General features: G+C 33.8%; 1 protein-coding gene and 1 pseudogene across 1 annotated transcript; one reads left to right on the plus strand and one right to left on the minus strand.

The window, feature by feature from the left end:
* Nucleotides 7,791-8,612, plus strand: LOC109363412. Its single transcript, XM_019609668.1, has 2 exons — nucleotides 7,791-7,933; nucleotides 7,964-8,612. Exons 1-2 carry the CDS (start codon nucleotides 7,846-7,848, stop codon nucleotides 8,476-8,478), a joined length of 603 nt encoding a protein of 200 aa, XP_019465213.1. The 5' UTR covers nucleotides 7,791-7,845; the 3' UTR covers nucleotides 8,479-8,612.
* On the minus strand, nucleotides 13,023-22,302 carry LOC109363571 (annotated as a pseudogene).

Consider the following 22,461-nt stretch of genomic DNA (forward strand, 5'->3'; position numbering starts at 1 on the left):
TTGTTGTTAAAAATGTTTCATTTTTAGAAAGTATTATGTTTTAAAAGTGGTTTAGCATATTTTACTCTTTCATTTCCAAGTTAAAATAATGATTTGTGATAAAAGATGTATTAAAGTATTGACTTCATAAACTTAAAGTGTTATGGAGTTTTGGATATTAAAATAGTAGAAAGTTTTACCTTACGATTTATTTTTCATGACTATGAAATTAACACTTACTAACCTTTGAGGTTTTTCCTATAAAATTAGGAGGTGTTAAGATGTTCATAAAAAATTGTTGTATTTATTTTAGTTGACTTACTTTAAAGTGGTAAGAATAACTAAAAGATGTGTAGTGTAAAATATTAAATTAAGAGTTATTCTTTTTCATGACTACAAAAATAACACTTGCTAACCTTGAGGTTTTTTCCTAAAAAATTAGGAGGTGTTAAGATGTTCTTAAAAATTTGTTTTAGTAGTATACTTGAAATAATGAGATTTACCTAAAAGTCTTGACTTTATAAACTTAAAGTGTTATGAAGTCTTAGATGGTAAAATAATTTAAAAATGTTGAATCTTAGTGAAGTGAACTTACTTTAAAATGGTAAGATTTACTTAAAAAGTATTGATTTAAAAGTATTGACTTTTTTAAATTGACTTACTTTAAAAATGATAAGTCTTGCTTAATGATCTTATTTTAAAAGGTTAGTTTTAGTAAAAATGTTTTAATTACAAAAAATGAGATTTATGAAAAAACTATCAGAAAAATGTAATGAAGTGGGAATACATGTCTAGAAAGGTTCTCTCTAAGGAAAGACTTGATATGTAAGGGTGTCTTTACAACCCACCTCTCTTTCCTAGGAACTAGCTTGGTGTATATCCATAGATTACGACATAATTCTGGTATAAGATTTATTGAAAATCTTACTTTAAAAAGTGTTATTTGATTGTAAGACTTTTAATGTCAAACGATGATTCAAGGATATTCAACCTTGAAGCGGATGGACGAAAACAATTAAATTCATTTTAAATCAGAAGTTTTATCTTCGTGTAAAAAGTTATTTCGTAAGTATAATAATTATCGTCAATTAACTAATTAACATTATTTTAGCGTAATGAAGAGTTCGGGAGGAGATCAGATCAAGTAAGCTCACCTACAAACAGAGAACCTAGCGACCCAACACACTCAGGTGAGGGTGAAAACATCGTGACACAGTGGTGTCCGAATATGCATCAGGACCTCCAAACTCCTTCACAAGTTTGGAGTTGTCTTGGGTATTAAGAAAGCTTGTACTTAATCAATTGCCTATTTTTTTGGATTAAGTACAACAAAATTTCTTATGCCGATTTATGTTATGTTTATATATGCAAATACCATGTTTACTCTTGAATTATAATATTTGAATGATTATTATGGGAATGATATGTATGTGATAATTGTTAAATTCAAGGTTTAAAAACATGTGATATAAATGAGAAATATTTTCCTTGAGAAAAGTAATTAAAATGATATTCAGACTATTCTCGCTTGAGCAAGACAGCTCTCGCTTGAGCGATAAGTGTCTAGAGAAAATGAGTGTTTTAGCTCGGGGTGAGACAACTCTCGCTTGAGCTAAAATAGGCTCCAAGATAACTGATTGTTTTCTCGCTTAAGCGAGACAGCTCTCGCTTAAGCCACAAATGCCTCAAAATGGATGTTCCCTCGCTTGAGCGAGACAGCTCTAGCTTGAGCGAGAGGGCTCCATACACACATGACTTCTTTTTAAGTCGTCTGAATGATAAGTCTCATATATACGAGAATCTAATGGCATGTTTGCCATCAAGAAGTTGTATAGGTAAATAACTATATGAAATTCTTGAAAGTAATAAAAGTAAGGAACTGCTTTATTAAAGGCGAGGCCCGAGGGTGTGATATTATGCCCGCGTAGCGAGATCGTTTGACCGTAAGAGGCTTGGCTAGAGGAGTCATCTAGGATGACTCAGCGACGGTTCGCAGTGGTGTTGAGAAGTATTATGTTGTACCCATGCAGCGAGATCATCTGACTGTAAGAGGCTTGGCTTGAGTGTCGTCCAGGATAATTCAGCGATTGTTCGTAGTGGTGTCAAAATTATTCTCTTTTTGTTTATATGTTAAGATTGGGACCCACTAGAAGCATTCCCGATGGGAGATGTCTTAGGATGGGCAAATCACTAGAAAAGATGGATTAAAAGACATAATTTGCTAAATTCAGTTAGAGTGCATATCCATGGTCAAAAATAAGTAGTAGAGAGGAAATGTACGGGAGACGAATGAGCCCCGAGATGTTGAGAGGGACAGTGTTGACGGCGGTGATTCGTTAGCAAAGTCTTGTGGGATAGTCTAGGTGAGACGAGTCCCATGTATTCCAGGATGAGGTATTCTAGTGCTCACAACACAAACTCGACGATCTCTAACAACCCTTCTTTGCAATCAGGATCGATGAGAGGGATACCCAGAAAGTGTTTGATACGACACCGTCCATAAATGGACAATTCCGTTGGAAAAAATTGATCATATATCCATGCGAGGAATAATTTTGGTGCGATCAAATCGACTTGTTATAGGAACTATACTCACGGTTATTTTTGAATAGTTATTGGGAGGATAAATGAGTAAGGATGGTGGACTAATTCATCACTTTGTATACATGATATTATTCGATATTGATTCTAAATTCTCGAGTTTTATACTTCATTCATCGTTATTATATGCTTGTATGATCACATGATATATCTGTACTCGTGTGTTGCCTTGGTGTATTATTCCGTGTAATTCCACGATGCCGATGACAAGTTTTTCATAGATGTTTTACTCCCTCTCTTTTCTTCTGGTGTATTTGTACGCATGTTCAGATGGACCCATCAGCACCGATCCGAGGTTATCGCTTCACTACGTCCTAGGAGGGGACATAGAGTGTTGAGGGTAATCGACACACTTACATGGGTCCTTGTGACCTGAAGCTGGATTGGGTTAGCCATGGCTCAGTTATGAATCTTCCACCTTACTATGCAGTTCAGGAGGCATTATTCACTTTTCCCGACCGAAGACCTGCAACCGCCGAACTTTCTATACCGGTTGAAGCTCGAGGCGTACCAGAAGTTGTTAGGACCTAGCCCCAAACAAGATTCTCATCACCCGGATCGGTGCCAAAAGAGACAGACGGGGCCATGCCAAGGGGGTACACCCCGGACCCCTCGATGGATTAGGGAGCGGATGAAGTGGAAGAGAAGGAAGACAACAACGACTGTGTAGAGCTTATCTGCATAAAAGATTCTATTGAGGTCATTGACATCTCTTCTGACTCGGAGGTGGAGGAAGACCCTAGCGAGGCTTCTAGTGCACCTCCGGTTTAGGAGGTTTCTCTTTTGGTTTGTTGTGATAGGAACCTGTGTGAGGTATTTTTTATAATGCCAATGCCCCGACATTAATTTCTTTGTATTTTCAGTTTTTTTTATTTGTGGCGATGATTAGATTTCACCCTGTAAACAATTCTGTATTTATTCAAGAATTTTATGAATGAGATATTCAAAGTATTAAGAATTTTATTTCCGCAAGGTTTGAAAATGTGACGTCTTGAAAATTGAATAAGGTAAAAGTGAAAATGATTTGTAAGTTATAGGTTACATAAAAGAAAAAAAAAGGAAAGAAAATTTTACCCATTTTTCTAAGAGAATAAATATATTAAATATAAAATGATTTTCGGGGCGTTACATGAAGATCGTAATGTGGAAGAGGTTTGTCCTTGGTTCCTATTAGAGGGACATACACAACAAGCTTTGGAGGTTAACCAAGGCAACAAATCAGTGGATGAGTATTACAAAGAAATGGGGTTGACTCTTCTATGATCCAATTTCCACGAGGACCATGATGACACTATGGCACGATTCTTTCATGGACTCAATCAGGACATCCAGGATGTGGTGGACCTACAACCCTATGCAGAACTGGAAGACTTAGTACATCAGGCCAAAAAGGTGGAAGATCACTTAAAGATGGGGAAATCAAAGTACTCCTCTACAACTACAACAAAGTTTTCATCTTTAGATTGGAAAGACAAGTCCATGGAGGAGGGTACTATAACCAAGGAGGCTATAAGCACTTCCCAAGGGAAGAAGGTCGTGGAGACCACAATAAGGAGCATAAAGGTCAAGTGATTCAAATGATTTGGACACAAACACATTGCTTCTTAGTGTTCAACCAGGAGGAACATGGTGGTTTAAAATGGAGTAGTGGAGTTTCAGTCTGATGCTTCAAGTGAGGAAGACAGTGAGGGAGAATGAGGAGAGTTAGAAGGAGAACATCTTCCATTCAAGATGTTTGGTGACTGGATTTGTTCCCTCATTATTGATGGTGGTAGTTGTGCTAACATGGTGAGCCCAAGGTTAGTTTCCAAACCAAACCTTGTGACGAGAACCCATCCAAATTCTTACTAGATACAATGGCTCAGTGAGGTGGTGGTAATGGTAGTAAACCAACAAGCAAAGGTTTCCTTCTCAATAGGGAAGTAAGAAGATATAGTATTGTGTGACGTAGTCATAATGGAGGCCAACCACATTCTGCTTTGTAGGCCTTGCCAATATGATTGAAAAGCCATACATGATGGGTTTTCCAACAAATATACTTTTGTACATCAAGATCGAAAAATTCTACTTTAACTTTTGGCCCCCAAACAAGTTAGTGAAGATAAAAAAAATAGAATAAAAATGGATAAGAAAAGAAAAGAGAAAAAAGAAAGAGGACAAAATGATCTAAAGAAATATGAAGAAAAAGAAAAAATGAAAAAAAAGAAAATGGGAAAGTTTTCTAGCGTTGAAAGGGGAGGTAAATGGTGCTCTGATCTTAAAGCAACCCATGTACCTACTCTATTGTAGGAATTTTTTTATCTAACTACTAACAATGGTGATAATATTGTGTGACCTGAATTGGTGAAAGATTTTCTACAAGAATTCAATAATGTATTCCACAAGGACCTCCCGGATGAGCTTCCACCCTTAAGGGGAATAGAACATTGTATAGACCTCAAGCCAAAACATCTTTGCCCAAGGAGGTCAGAGATGGAAAAACTAAAGTCGATAATATAAATAGGAAGAGAACTATGCCAAACAAACAAAGAAGATGCGTAAATGAGTCATCTTCGAACCAGGAGATTGGGTCTGGCAACACATGAGAAAGGAACTATTTATTTCCCAAAGGAATTCTAAACTTCAGCCTAGGGGGATGGCCCATTTCGTTTACTAGAAAGAATTAATGACAATGCATACAAGCTAGACTTGTTAGGTGAGTATGGAAATATTAGTGCCGCTATAATGTTGCTAACCTATTTTCTTTGATGTAGGTGATGAAGACTTTGATTTGAGGTCGAATTCACTCTAAGTAGGAGGATACGATATGAACCCACCAAGGCCCATTAATGAGGAAGATCTATGTGCCCTAGGAGGGCCCATGACAAGGTACAAGGCCAAGAAGACACACCAAACTCTCAACCAACTAGTAGGAGTCATGTGGAAGCAACAAGACCCAATGGATATGCCAAGCCCATCTATTGCATCAACCTGGAGGAAGAACCCCATGAAGGCCACAACTAAGAAGGGGAAGCATAACATTTTCAGAGTTGCATTTAATAAGTGGGGACCCATCGTCCCACGTATAGAATTAGGATTTACTTTCCTTGTTCAAATAAAATAATTTAAAGCAATTATTTGGTTTGTAATAAGACCATTAATGGCAGAGAACTTGTATTGAATTTCACCATGTGACATAGACTTTGTTAGCATATTTAAACAAGTACAAATGAATATGGACTTGGCATCTGTAGGCTGTGAGATCAATCATCAATTCAAGAAGGTGGAATGGATTCCTTCCATACTAAGCTCGGCTAGGCATGAAGAATTCAAATTGAAGACTTAAAAGCCTTTCCATAAAGGAGCCATGTGCTAGGCATGAAGATCAATCAAAAAGTAATGCCCAATTATGACCATATGGAGATAGGTGTGAAGAATATGGGAAGAATTCAAAATTATGGTATAATTGAATCTTTCCATAAGAAGCCAAGGCTGCGAATCATTATCAAAGCAAGAGGATTTATTTCCATATTCAAATAAGGAATGAATGAAACTTGCCATAAGTGAGGCCTAATCATACAACCTTCATCAAAGACAAAGAGATTCTTTTCAGAAAAGCCATATGGTAAAATAAACCTTGCCATATTAAGGCAAGCCGTAAGGAGGAATGATTTCCTTCCATATATGTCACCTAGGCCATGGAATGAATTCTTTTCTCTCGTAAAATGAAGACACGGCAAATGGTGGTGGAAATTATATCTTGACTTACTCATGGAACAACGAATCAACTTTCAAAAACTTGCCAACAAGCTAGGTGGTGTTATTATCTTCCATATTGGGAGCCATGATAAAATCTTAAATAGGAAATAGTTTAGGGGCACAAAAACTTGCTATTTCTAGAATACATTGAACTTGGACATTTCATGAATCTTGGCTGAAAATTCAAGAGCCAAACCACTAGCACGTGGAACCATACTTGGCTAGCCACACCAACTTGTAAGCCAAACTTGACATTGAGAACTTTACTTGAATTTTAATGAGAATTATTTCCTTCTAGTTGAGAATTTCTCCTAACGTCTTGGTTGAACTAAGGTCCCGTTCTTATCAAGGATCATTCCTTGTGGTAAACTTCATTGGCTTATCAAGCACCAAGCTTGTGGCGCCTTCATCCTTTCATTCTCTATCCATCTTCTTTTATCAAACACAATTTACCCATACACAACATTATCAATCTCATTCCATTCCTAACATTTCATTCACGAAACCGAAACCAAATACATACAAAATCCATCCACAAATTCAAAAAGACTTACAAGCAAGAATGATCAACAACAAAATACAAACCCCCTCAACGATGTTTCTATCAATTGTGCAACGATTGCTTCCCCTAAGAAGAAATAAACTATAAGAAGAAGTAAAAATTATGGAATCTGGTGAGTATACGGTGTACATTATGACATAACAACATAAAGTATATCATGCATATATGCAATTAAAATGAAAATGTTTGATTAGATATATAATGATGTTACACATATATATTCCATTATACTAATTAAAATGATGGGGGATCCAACCATACATATTATATTCAATTTATTTTTCTAAACTGATGTGTCAATCGAAGGTCATTCAACTTGAATCCCATAGAATTTGTATGAATGACAAAACTCTTCCTAAATGTATTTTACAATGAATGATATGATAAACTTCATTAAATACATGTACGTAAGCATATTTGTTGTTCTATTATCATCAAAATTTAATGCATTAAAATATTGAAGAAGTATACTTTTACTGTTATTCTATTCGACCATATATATTGGATATATTTTATTATAAAAGAAAAGATTAAATGATAATCAAAGGGCACTTAATAATGATCGTGCTTAAATAAATTGATTATTGCCACTCATTTTCATCGGTATCAACTCATTTGTGACCTTCCATATTTATCGGTTTTGAAAATCTTGTGAACCTCAAATATAACTTATTCAAGTCAATTTTTAGTTTTATCCATATTTCTTACATGAAAATTTGGAAGAGAAACATTTCAAATAAATAAAGAAAACCATATTAGTAAATCAACCTGAACTAATTTTCAGCTCCAAATTGGAAGTTCCTATTCTTCAGCTTTGACCACTTCTCCATCCAATAATATATCTATTTTAGGGCTACCTAATTTAAAGGAACCCCTATCGAAAATTATTATAAATAAGCCAAGGAGCCTTTGCTCAATTCACCATCTCTCAACAAACAAAAAATAAAGATTAAAAATAAAGGGAAATGGCACGCTTAGCATGTTACTCGGTTTTGATCTCTTTGTGCTTATGCCTTGTCCTAGAGCCTGCTCTTGCAGCCAGGAAAGGACAAAGTAAGGTTTCAACAGTCAAATCCACCAAGCACATTATTGCCCCATCACAAGCACCATCACAGTACACTGTACTTCCTCCTGCAAGTGCACCTTTTCCTATTACTGTTCCATCAGAATATGTTATGGCCAAGCAGCTATGTCAGGACACAAGGAAACCTGAATTGTGCAACAAAGTTATCCTAGGTGGTAAGATTGATCCAGTCACTGAGGCCAAGCTTACCATTGAGTTAACCTCATCCTTGGCATTAAGGGCGAGTGCATACATGTCAAAGATATCAACTCGTAAGGATCTTGCATCAGGTACCTTGAATAGTTGCATGTTGAGTTATCAGAAAGCTATTACTGCCTTGAACCTTTCATATATTAACATTCAAAGCAACCCCAACAATGCCATTCAGAGTCTCAGAAAGGCTGATTATCATGTTGGATTTTGTACTGCTTCTTTAGGTCAAAAAAATGATATTCCTCCCGTTCTAAAGGCCAATAAAGCGATGCAAGGTATGATCCAAGCAATACGATCAGTTGCTAAGAAACAAGCAAACTAAGTAACATATGGCCAAGTTGTGTCCATTTAGCCTTGTTTTTGAGAGATGGGGAAATGGGATAATATTCTTATTTATTTGTACTATTTTCTCTGAAGAGAGATTAAACAAATGGAAATGAAAAGTATTATATAAACAATCATTTTCGGGTCCCTAACTTAGTTTGTCTTCTTCTTAAATTTGGTCACTTTACAGTCACAACGACAATTGTGTAAAATAGTTGGATAATACGATTGATGCAGTCACAATAATGATCACGCTATCATTATGGGGACAAAGGAAACCCCTCAATACGATGGCTGGTGCAATTTAAAATACATTGACTTTGCTCTTTGCTTTTTGCTTTTGTGTCACGTGTCTCTCTAAGTGAGCCACATGTCTCTTTATAATTGTGTCATGTTAACAAAAGTTAGAGTCATCGAGTAAGGTGTGATAGGAAACAAAGTTGTGAACCAAATTAAGAATGAACCAGATCAACAAAAAAAAAATTTGGAAAACCAAAAATGGGTTTTCTCTATTTATTTAAATAAATATAATTTAGGTTGGGTTTGTTTGACAATTTTTTCTTTATTAACTAATAGGAGACTCATGCATTCGCACATGTGAAATGATGTTTGTATATTTGTTAATTTAAAAGTTATTGATGATTACCTCATGAGAAATGATTTTTATGTATTTGTTTGATGAATTAGAGATATTGATAAATGACATGATATATAATATGTTATTTAAAATAAAGAAAATATTGTTACGAAAATAAATTTAGAAGAGAATATAAGGTGCGTTGTAAAATATTTATTAGAGATTTTGGAAAACTTCTTTATAAATTACATTTGTTGGTGTTTGTAGTTATTGACCATCTTTGTTATATATTAATATCTTCAATCCATTTTTGTTTTGAACTCTTCAAACAGCTATACGCACAATGACTATAACTAAACACTAGTCTAGATAGATATAATCCCTCACTTTGTAAGGATTGACCTCGAGATTTATTTATCGTCATAGCGAGGGATGGTGACATGTGGTGGTGAGTGCAATTGATTTTTTTAAATTATATATTTTTTTAGAGAAAAATGTATACATGAACAGTGTAAGATTTTTATACATTGTCATCATACTGCACAACATACACCATTCATTTTTAATCATCATTGATTCCTCCAAAATAGTAATTCAAATTATTGGTGAACGATGCATCGTGTATAAATCTTTACTCTTAGTGCATAAATATTACATTCTATTTTGTAATCCTTAATATTATACATATTATTTTTAATAAAAAAATTATATATTACCTACATACAAGAAATTTACTCAAGAAAAGAAAGGTCAACATAAATTAGAAGTTAAAACTTTAAATAACACATAAATGTGAGGGTTTCTATTTCATACATAGACCAAGTATTGCTTTCAAATGCTGTTTTATTTCTAAGCTAGTTAATTTTTTATATAGCCCTTTAGCATTTTCTATTTCATTTTCTATTTTGCATTTCATTTTCTATTTTGCATTTCATTTTTTCTATTATCTTTTTTTTATCGGCAATTCATTTAATAAATAAGAAAATTAGTGAGGGTTAAGAGAACAAGTGGTACTCCTATCCACAAGGACATTACACAATACAACTCAGACAGCTAGAAGGGCTCCAAACCCATTCCATAGAGGAGAAAGTAAAACTAGAAAAACAAGCATTAAAAAGGTTCCAAGATTGAAGATGAATGGAGTATATTATCTCATCTAGATTAAAAGTAGAATGCTAAAAAATGACCTTGATTCTATCCAACCAAAGTGGTCAAATAGTAACAAACCAAATAGACATCCATTATTGATGAAGCTTTTTTCCAACCAAAACAAATTCCAATGAGCAAGAAAGTTGCCCTTGACACCATTGGGCATAACTGAACAAGCCCGAACCAAGAGTAGAGTTTTTGCCAAACACCATAAGAAGAAGGGAAAGTGAAAAACAAATGGTCAATGGATTCTTCCATCATACCATAGAAAGCACACCATGTTGGAACTGGATCACCTAGAGCTCCACATCTAACTAGATTCAAATGAGTAGGCACTCCATCTAAGGACATTCTCCATACTAAGCATCTCAATTTTGAAGGAACATTGCAAGCCCATAATCTTTTATAGAAACCATTATCAATATTTGTAACCTCATTCTGAAGCACCTTGTAAGCATTTCGAATTGAATATAAACCACCCTTATCATGAACCCATAGTCACCCATCATCAAGGTCTTGGACAAGTCTCGCATCCTACAAGAATTTAAGAAGTTTTCAACTTCTCCTTGTTCCCAGAAAAACAAGTTCCTTTGCCAATTTAAAGACTAGCACCAGACACCATCCCTCCATTCTTCCAAGGAGCTAATACTAGCATCTTTGTCTATGGCCACCTGAAACAATCTTTCAAAATAATTTTTAAGGCAACTACCCCCCACTCAAAGATCTCTCAAAAATATAATGGACTGACCAAAGCCAACTCTCATATGGACACCCTCGTTAAACCACCCATTGTGTATCACATTTTCTCTATTGTTAAGATTACCTATGTCTCTCCACCACGACAACCCCCTTTTAAAAAAATCGACATCATTAACCCCTCCCATAGCCACTGCCCCTACTCCACATCTAGATCTCAAAACATTCAACCAAAGAGATTGTCGTTCAAAAAGAAGTTTCCACCTCCTACATATACATTTTTAGATTCATTAATTTTAGTGTTTTAGTATCAACTTTAATGCCTCCCTGAGTTTGAAGCCTTTGTAGGGGATGTATATAATGTCGGCCACTAAAAAATCATGAACAATAAAAACATTACAGGGAAAAGTGCTAATACGTCCTTGCCTATTAGTTGCCCCCCTTCACAATGGGTATTTGCACTTGGTCCATCTAGGACATATAGGTCATTTGAGACCTTTTCCCTTCTTTTGTAGGTACTTCCACTAAACCTAATGAAATCGACCACTTATAATTGGCACATAAGTCAGAAATACTTCCTACCTAACCTGTAAGGTTTCCTTTTCTTTCTTTTATTGTTTAGATTTTACATTGGGTACAATGCAAATTTCTAAGCTTGAGGATTTTTGCATTTAGATAGTTCATTCATATCAGACATACCATATAGATTTTAAATAATTTGAGGTTGAATATTTATATTATCATGCATTAACATATGTTTTATATTTTACTTATCCTCTGCTTTGTTCTATGTGTTGCATGTCTACTTTAATTGAATAAATATGCACACTACAACATTTTTGACCTATGTCAACGGCTGAAAACCGTGGCCATTAGTCAAAAAAATGTTCTCCTTGCCAGAGGTAACGGGTTTTTAATTGTGGTAGTCTGAGGCGTTGCCTTTTGTTTAGGCCACAATTTTTTTACTATTGACAACACCTTTCTAAAACCGTTGTCTACTATTTAAATAGACAACGGTTTATGTGCAATGTTAAAGGTAACGGTTAAAAACCATGATCTAAAAGGAAAGCAGAAAACCGTGGTCGTTGTTGTTTATTGGCAACGGTTTGAAAACTGGTGCCAGTTTGTATACAAACACTAGTTTGAAAACCATTGTCAGTTGTGTGTACATGCAACAACTTTGAAACCATTCTCATTGTCTACAGGCAAGAAAACCGTTGTCTTTGGTCCTATGTCTATTTTTAAAATATATAATCATTGCCTTTGCTACACCGTATATACAATACTTAACTACTCTACCTTTTTATAAATAAATTTGTTCATTTAGATTTTTTTTTTAAGAAAATCATTATTTTTCGATAATGCTGTAAGATCAATAAATAATAAGAAATATGACAAAATATTTTTAATGGATATTCATAACATTAATTAATTTAAAACATGAGTATTTGTTACTTTAAATTTGGTGAACCAAAATACAGACTTATGTTCTTGAAAGTGACAAGCAACACTATACAAACCACTCCAGTACTAGTCATATCAAAACAATTATATCCATTACTATTTAAAAAAATATAATCATAATCCAAAATAGGAAAACTTGATTCATTCCCATCTATACTGTATGCGACAAATTGTCTTCCAAATGATTTTGCTGCAAATAGAGAAGTAGTCATGCTGCAAGTGAACGCCAAGTTTTTCCAAAAATAAATATCCTAAAGTAGTCATGAGGTTAGTCACTCTACTAATAATTCGAAATTTCCAATGTTACATATTTGATATTTATTATATAATTAGAGTTTTGTCTTAACCATGTTGCAACCATGATGATATAAATAATTAAGAAATTATCTTATCATTATTTGGAACATGTGTCGATGTAGAAGTACCTGGTGTTGATAACATTATTGCTAATGCATCCACATCTACTCCTGAGTTGTTTTGATTTATGACATTCCTTAGCAAAATTTGAAATTTTTTTCCATTGATGACATTTCTTGCGTATGTTTTGCCTCCATTTTCTCAACTTTATCATTTAACAATTTCAATACATCAGTATGTTTTTTCTCAATTTTTGCTATTTCTTCTGTTCTTTTCAAAAGGGTGGGTGTGGTAACTTTTCAATGACACCGAACTCTTCCAGGCTTTTCTTTCCCAAACACACTCTGAAAAGCTTCATCAGGTTGTTGACTAGAAATTTGAATTAAATCTTTAAGCTGTGCCTGACATTTTTAGAAGCAATCGAGTTAGCATAAAACTATATTTTAGTTCTACAATTGAGTTGTGCCTAACTCATGGCTAAACTCCAACACACTAATCTTTTATTGACCATGTTTATTAAAATCTAGTCATATTCTAGAACTTAATTACTGTGAAGAAGATCTTTGCTCCTAACCTTGGCACGGTTTTGATGAAGACACCAACATCACCAAAAAGAAGAAAAGGAAGAATACTTATGAAGACAAAGAAGAATAAAGCTTCAAGAAGATTAGATTAAGTCTCTATAGGTACTTCTATCCTAAAACTCTTACTTATGCAAAGTAGTAATGCTCAAAATAATTTAAAAGAAATTGAAACACTTTAAGTTTTAAATGAAAATATTTTTCAAAATGATGTGTGACAGGTTACTGAAATTTGAGTAACAGGTTACATGAGTGAGAATCAGTTATCCAACTTAAAACTTATCAGAGTAATCCATTACTGTCTTTGAGTAACAGATTACAAGTGTTATTAAAGTTGAGTAACCGATTACTCAAAATGAGTAACCGATTACTCTAATTCAAAATTAATTAAACAGTGGACAGAACACTTGAGTAATCGATTACTCAATGCTGTAATCGGTTACTGAGAGCCGTTACATCAATTTTCAGATTTGAAACTCAAGAGTTTTCATCCCAAACGAAATGCCTTCATTCCAAACAATTTCTACTCTTTCATAAAGGCATAATGGGTGATTTGAAAGCCTATTTAAAGGCTTTAGAACTCACAATGAAAACAACTCTTTCACACTTTTCTCACAACTTTCCTATACTTTTCTGAAATAATTTTCTGCACTTCTAAGCAACTTGAACTCAAACTTTCAAAGCTATTTTTTTGAGTTGTTTGAATTAAAGTGTTTCAAAGATTTATAAACTTAAAGAGCATTATTACTAAGTATACTAAAGAGTTGATTGGATTGCAAGTGATATAATATTTCTTACTTGTAAAGGCAATCCAAAACCATTGTTGTAATTCTTCATTTATTGCAAACAATCTTTCTTTCACAAGGGTGTGAATAGAAAGGGGAAAGAGTGACTTGGAAAGTGTTTTTCCAAGGTATAAATATTAGTGAGTGTGTAAGGTACAGAGAGATCTCGGGGTGAGATATTGTATTTACAACTCTTAATATTTAGTGGAAATCTCTTGTGTTGCAAGAGTACTGGACGTAGCCTTCGGTGGACAAGAAGGTGAACCATTATAAAACACTTGTGTACTCTCCTTTCCCTTTCCTCTTTACTTTATACTTGCTTAATTTTCTGCAATATTATCCGTTGCACTTTAACTCTAACATTTTGCAGAAAAAATTGATAAAAAGTCCAACATTAACCGCCCTCCAAGCGTTGTTGGAGAATGCTATGACTTCTGGAAAATTAGAATGAAGATCTTTATTGAATCTTAAGACTTAGACATATGGAACGCCATTGAAGAAGGACCATATATACCATTTACTGTTATCAACAATATAAGGGAAAAAAAGCCTAAATCTTCATGGAATGATGAAGACAAGAAGAAAGTACAATACGACCTTAAAGCCAAAAACATTATTGTGTCGGCTCTAGAAGAAAAAGAATTCCTTAGAGTATGAAGTTGCAAAATGTCGAAAGAAATTTGGGACACTCTAGAAAGGATGCATGGAGCCAAAGAAGTACAAAGGTCTACAACAAATAGTGAAGCATCAACATCAAAGCAAAAATCTACATGCTCAATATGCAGAAAACCAGATCATCTAAAAAGTGCTTGTCCATCCTACAAAAGCATTATACTTTCAAAAGAAAGAAGGACAAGAAGCGTAGAAGAACAAATGTTATATCAGAAGATAAATATGATGGTTCAAATGCAGAACTCAGAATTAAGGAGCAATCACATACTTCATTGGTGGCTTCACACAATTCAAATGACGATTACGAGGTTAGTAACTCTGAACCAAATGATACATTTTCATATAATGAGTTACATAACGCTTTTTGTGAATTACATGAAGAATTTATTAGACTCTCTAAAGTGAGCATAAATCATAAAAACACTATAGAACTTCTTGAGAGTCAAAATAAAATTATACAAAAAGATTTGGATGCTTTAAAATCCAAATCAAATGACAAGTGCATTGATTTCATTAAATCAAGAAATGAATATGGTCAAGAAGAGTACTTATAAATTGGACAATATTTTAAATACTCAAAAACATACCAATGACCGAAGAGGTCTAGGCTACACAAATAGCCGAAAAACTAATGGTATGACAAAGAGTACTTTTGTGAAAACTAAGAATGATTGCATGCATAACATTTCTAAAGAAAATCTTGAACAACATTCTTTCTACAAGTCTAAACAAAAGACGCATCAACATCAACCCACATGCTTTTATTGTAAATTTTTTGGTCATTCTCCTAATTCATGTCATATTAGAAAAGTTGGTATTCCAACTGGCCAATATGTTTGGGTTGAGAAATGTGCTAACCCCGCAGGACCCAAATCACATTGAGTACCTAGAAAATATTTTTAATTTGTTTCGCAGGAGTGCTTGAAAACCATAAGCATAAATGTATTATCACGACAACGGTTGTTCAAAGCACATAGAATGAAGAGATTCAAAATTATCATTTATTCAAGCAATAAAGGCCTTGTTACTTATGCATAGAACATCAAAAGAAAAATCCTTGGTACAGGTAACATTGTTATTATATTTACCTAAGTGCATGGCTTTGGCATAGAAGAATTGCTCACATCCACATGGAACATTTGAATAAACTTCTTAAGAAAGATTTAGTTGTCAGTTTACCCAAAATGAAGTTTGTTAAAGATAAACTATATAGTGCTTGTCAAATGGGTAAACAAACAAAAAATTCTTTCGAACCAAAGCACATGGTTTCTTCTGATAGACCATTACAACTACTTCATATGGATTTATTTGGTCCCTCAAGGACAAAAAGTTTTAGTGGAAATTACTATGCTCTTGTTATAGTGCACGATTTTTCTAGATATACATGGACTCTCTTCTTAGTACATAAGAATGAGGCATTCAAAGCCTTTAGCATTTATGCTAAAAGAGTTGAAAATGAAAAATCTCTAAAAATCGCTGCTATACAAAGTGATCATGGGGGAGAATTTCAAAACTCCTCTTTTGAGGAATTCTGTGATGATCTTGGGATCAACTACAATTTTTCTGCTCCTAGAACACCTCAACAAAATGGTGTTGTAGAGAGAAAGAATTGGTCCTTAGAAGAACTGGCTCAAACAATGTTAAATGAAACTAACCTCCCAAAATACTTTTGGGCTGATGCAGTTAGCACTGCTTGTTATGTTTCGAATCGAGTTCTTATAAGACCCATTCTTAAGAAAACCCCCTATGAACTCTTCAAAGGTAGAAAACCTAACATTTCTCATCTACACGTTTTTGGTTGTAAATGTTTTGTTCTGAACAATGGTAAGGATAATTTGGGCAAGTTTGATGCTAAAGCTGATGAAGGGATTTTCCTTGGCTATTCTCTCACAAGTAAAGCATACATAGTCTTTAATAAAAGAACTCTAGCCATGGAAGAATCTATTAATGTAACTTTTGATGGAAATAATCATGCTTTAAGAGATGCAATATCTAGTGATGAAGACGACTTGCCAAGTTCATCCACCAAAGAAAACTCTATTGTTGATCTTACAACTGAACCTGAAAACTTGAGAAAAGATGATGATCTATCTTCTCAAGAAGAACACAGTCACTCAGATCTACCAAAAGAGTAGAGAACTCATTGAAATCATCCTATCGACAACATCATCAGTGATATAAGTAAAGGTATAACTACTCGTAGAATGCTTGATGCTTGTCTAAACATGGCCTTCGTCTCTCAGATAGAACCCTCCAAGATTGATGATGCAATCGAGGATGAACACTGGATTCTTTCTATGCAAGAAGAATTAAACCAGTTTGAGAGAAACGAAGTTTGGGAACTTGTTCCTAGACCGAAAAATAGGCATGTAATTGGAACTCGTTGGGCCTTTAGAAATAAATCTGATGAAAATGGTGTCATCATTAGAAATAAAGCTAGACTAGTAGCCTAAGGATACAACCAAGAAGAAGGTATTGACTTTGATGAAACCTTTGCTCCAGTTGCTAGACTTGAAGCTATTAGGCTATTACTTGCATATGCTTGTTCTCTTAATTTTCAGTTATACCAAATGGATGTCAAGAGCGCCTTTCTCAATGGTTACATTCAAGAAGAAGCGTTTGTAGAACAACCTCCTGGTTTTGAAGACTACAAACATCATTCTCATTTCTACAAACTAAATAAAGCTCTCTATGGTCTAAAGCAAGCACCACGAGCGTGGTAAGATCGTCTTACAACTTTTCTGATAGAAAAGGTTTTACCAAAGGGAAGGTCGACACTACTCTATTTATAAAGAAAATAAATCATCATACTTTGCTAGTTCAAATTTATGTAGATGATATTATTTTTGGTTCTAATAATGAAAATTTGTTTAGTGAATTTGGCAAAATGATGCAAGGAGAATTTGAAATGTCCATGATGAGAAAGTTAAATTACTTTCTTGGACTACAAATCAAAAAACTTGATAATGGCATTTTTGTGAGTCAAACCAAGTACTGTTGCTGAAAAGATTGGATATGGATGACTACAAGCCAATAGCTACTCCTATGGGATCTAGCACATACATCGATACCGATGAAAGTGGAAAAAGTATTGAAATATCAAAGTATCGAGGTATGATCGGATATCTTCTATATCTATCTGCCAGTAGATCCGATATTATTTTTAGTGTATGTTTGTGTGCACGTTATCAGTTTAAACCAAACGAATCACATTTAATTGCGGTTAAGAGGATTATGAAATATTTAAAAGGTACAACTGAAGTTGGACTATGGTATCCTAAAGGAAGTATTTGAAAACTGGTTGGATATTCAGATTTTGCCGAATGTAAATTCGAAAGGAAAAGTACAAGTGATACTTGTCACATTTTAGGCAATGCTTTAGTTTCTTGGTCTTGCAAGAAACAAGCATGTTATGCGGTAAGCACTGCTGATGCTAAATATATAGCAACAGGTAGTTGTTGTGCCCAAGTGTTGTGGCTCAAACAACAATTACGAGATTATGACTTAGACTTAGGCTGCACTCCAAATGTGATAATACTAGTGCTATAAACCTTACAAAGAATCCTATTATGCATTCTAGAACCAAACACATAGATATAAGGCATCACTTCCTAAGGGATCATGTTCAAAAGAAAGATGTATCGGTAGAATTTGTTGATACTCATAACCAACTTGCAGACATTTTCACTAAGCCCTTGGCAAAAGAACCTTTTTACAAAATTAGACTTGAATTAGGCATTCTTGATGAAGCTTACCTGTGTTAAACATGCTTATATGAATATATGTTTGCTTCATTATTATTATCTCATGCCTACTTGATCTTAAATATATTTATTCATGTTCAAAAACTTAAATTTTTGGGTTAAAAATCATTTCCGTAGCTTAATTTTGCCCAAAAATAAGTTTTTCTGAGGTAAGTAATCAATTACACTGGAGAGTAACCGATTACAGGGTTAAACATCGTATTTCAGTAACCGATTACCCAAAGTGAGTAATTGATTACTCAAAGCAGCTGTTTGAAAATTTTAAAAAATTTGTTTCTGAGTAACTGATTACTCTGTGCTGTTATATATATAATTTCTGCAATTTTCAACTCATCTTTTTCACTCAACTCGTGTTCTCTTCTTCTCAAAGCCTCTCAACCTCTAAAAACCTTGTTTTTAATCCATTTTTGGTGATTTTTGTGTATATTCTTATCACATTTTCGATTCTAAACACTTCTAACCATTCATTTTCGTGATTAGTGGCTTGAATCAAAAACCCCCAAATCTCCAAAACCCAAAAACCTATCGATGCATATTTCTGAACATCTGTTTTTATGTTTGGACAATATTTGATTTTATGCTATGATATTATGCTATTATGATATGCACTACATTAATTTTCATATCTATTGTGTTATACATCATGTATGCTATATATGCAATATATCTTTGTGCTGGACTCTTGGCTTTTCTACTTTTTGATGAAGTCAAAAGCACTTAACTCTAAATGAAAGGGGGAGCATACAATATATGGGGAGCATACTCAAGACAAGTCAAGATATATCACAAAGTATGTTACTCTCAGAAAATTCAGAAAACTACACTGTTAAGAAGATATTGGTTTGTCATCATCAAAAAGGGGGAGATTGCGAAGAAGATCTTTGCTCCTGACCTTGGCACGGTTTTGATGAAGATACTAACATCACCAAAAAGAAGAAAATTAAGAATACTTACGAAGACAAAGAAGAATAAAGCTTCAAGAAGATTAGATTAAGTCTCTATAGGTACTTCTATCCTAAAACTCTTAAATATACAAAGTAGTAATGCTCAAACTATTTTTAAAGAATACCCAATGTCAGTAATCGATTACTGAGGACTATTGCATGAGATTTCATATTTCAAAACGAAATGGTTTCACTCCAAACAACTCCTACACTTTCAGAAAGGCACCTTGGGTGTTTGGAAAGCCTATATAAAGACTCTAACTCTCACAACATCAATACACAACCTATATACAACTCTCATAAATTCTCTCACTGTTTTCTGCAGTTTTGCACTGAGTTCTTAAACTTTCAATAGAGAATTTATTATGAGTAATTGCTTCAAAAGTTTTCACAAATATATTGAGCATTATTACTAAGCATATAAAGAGAGTTGATTGGATTGCAAGTGATATAATATTTCTTACTTGTAAAGGCAATCCAAAGCCATTGTTGTAATTCTTCATTCATTGCAAACAATCTTTCTTTCACGGGGTGTGAATAGAAAGGGGATAGAGTGTCACGGAAAAGTGTTTTCCAAGGGTATAAATATTAGTGAGTGTGTAAGGTACAGAGAGATCTCGGGGTGGGATATTGTAATTACAACTCTTAATATTTAGTGGAAAATCTCTTGTGTTGCAAGAGTACTGGACGTAACCTTCGGTGGACAAGAAGGTGAACCAGTATAAAATCCTTGTGTACTCTCTTCTCCCTTACCTCTTTACTTTATACTTGTTTATTTTTCTGCAATATTATCCGCTGCACATTAACTCTTACATTTTGCAGAAAAAGTTACTATAATTTTAAGTCAACTAATTCACCCCCCCCTCTTAGTTGCAATCCCGTTCTTACAATTACTATGGTAATAAATAAATTTATCGTTGCATTAGTTGTTTCTTGGTCCAATGACTCTCCTTTCTTGCTTTGTCTAGTTTCACAAAACATTTCAGCTTGGTTGGGCATCTCTTTATTCTCCTTAGTTGCATGCTGCATTTTGAAAAAATAAAATATTTAAATACAACAAATAAATCAAATAATATAAATAATTACGTTTATAATTAAAATACCACACCAATCTTTCCTTTATGACACCGAAATTCACAGGTCCCATTCGGTGTCTCCATTTCTGCTAAGCTTTGTTTTTTGAATTTTGTTCACTCATTTCCTATATATTGTAATACAAAAACATTGCATCAAAGATCTGTTAGTGTAAGAGACACATTGTAGTAGACAATGTGATCTATAATGATGAATAAGAGAGACATTATATTTCAATTTCAAGCTTGCATCGAAGTTACAATCATGTACTGCAAGGATTATTCATGTCATTATAAATGATTCATTTTTCATACAGTTAGTGAAATAGACTGAAGAGGAAGTACTTAAAAACAAAAGGATAAAATAATAAAATGTGACACTTCTATCATTTAGATATGTAATGATAATTTTATCTTAAATATAGAAGTGAACATAATAACTTGTGTTTTCCTTTATGTATGGGAAGGGTATAAGTTTTAATATGAGAATATCTGCAACTAATTCAACCCAAAATAATCTAGCTCATAGGGGAGGGTTACAGTTCATTACTCATATACTCAACTAATGTGGGAGTGTGAGACTTAAGCACTTAAAGTCCATGATTCTTTATGCTGCAATAAAAGTGCTAGGCTTAGATCATATTTTTCCTCTTTAGTCTTTTATTTGGATACTCAAGAGTGACTAAATTGTTTGCCTCATTTGACATTAATCATGAACCCATGTATATTAAATGAAGAGAACTTAATTTGCATTAATTGGGTTCAATATATATAAGTCTTTTTACCTTTCACAATTACTCAGCAAATGTGTACTATATATGATTTTTTCACTTTTGGCCTTAACTCATTGTTACTTAGCCACATGGCTAGCTTCACCAATATAATAAGTATAATATTAATTTTTGACAAGTGTATTGCAATTTAACATAAACTAAAGTTTAAGAATCTTACTTGAATATTTCCAAGACTCCAATATCGTATCAATTCCTTAAAGTGTGATTCTGAAATGTCTTTGGGACGATTTTTCAGGCGCTCATATTTTGTTTTATACTTGCTAAAATGTTCTTCCTTGATGGCGCATTTGTGTCGCCTCCAAGCATCATTTAGAATAGCAAATACAACTTTTTTCCTACATCTGGAATGATGTATTTTTGCTACAAAGAAAAGAAGCATAATTAGAAAGATCTAAACGCACATGCATGAACACAAATTAAAAAGCACAAATTCTAAACTAATACCTTGACATAAGTCCATAAGAGATCTTTGTCTGGTACAACCTTCTAGTTAGTGTAAACAAGGGGACAAAAATCTGAACTCCTAGCCAGTGTTCCCAAAAAATTGTTGAATTGAACAACAGTTCTTTGATTTGGTCCAATTGGCACTCCATATTCATTGAAAATGATTTAAATTCTATCTTCTAGTGATCGTGCATGAGCTTCCAAGCATTTTGTTTTCCCACGCTTTCTTTTTTATGTTTCCCCTAATTGACATATTTATAAATAAATGATATAAAATTGAAAATTGAAAAAACAATTACAAAAAACAGTAAGGTTACCTTGCTCTGTACTATTACTTGTTTCATTAACTTGCTCATTTTGATGGTTGATATCCTCACCAACTTCATATATCTTATCATTTTCTTCCTGATTTTCACCTTCTTGCACACCTTCTTCTTGCTCATATTCTCCTTCATGCTCATCCTCACCTTCGTGCTCATCTTCATATTCTTGATTATTATTCAGAAAATTATCAAGCGACATGGATGGATACTTTTTAGTGATCTTTTTCTTCTTACAAATTTGTTCACTCATAGCTCCTTTACCTTGATTTCTTATTATAGTTGTGAATTGTCTCTTTTGAAATGGATTCATCCTTTGATCTTGATCCTTTGATCTTTTTTGCTGAATTTTTTGGTCGCT

This window comes from Lupinus angustifolius, chromosome LG13 (assembly GCF_001865875.1).
Source record: "Lupinus angustifolius cultivar Tanjil chromosome LG13, LupAngTanjil_v1.0, whole genome shotgun sequence".
NCBI lineage: Eukaryota > Viridiplantae > Streptophyta > Magnoliopsida > Fabales > Fabaceae > Lupinus > Lupinus angustifolius.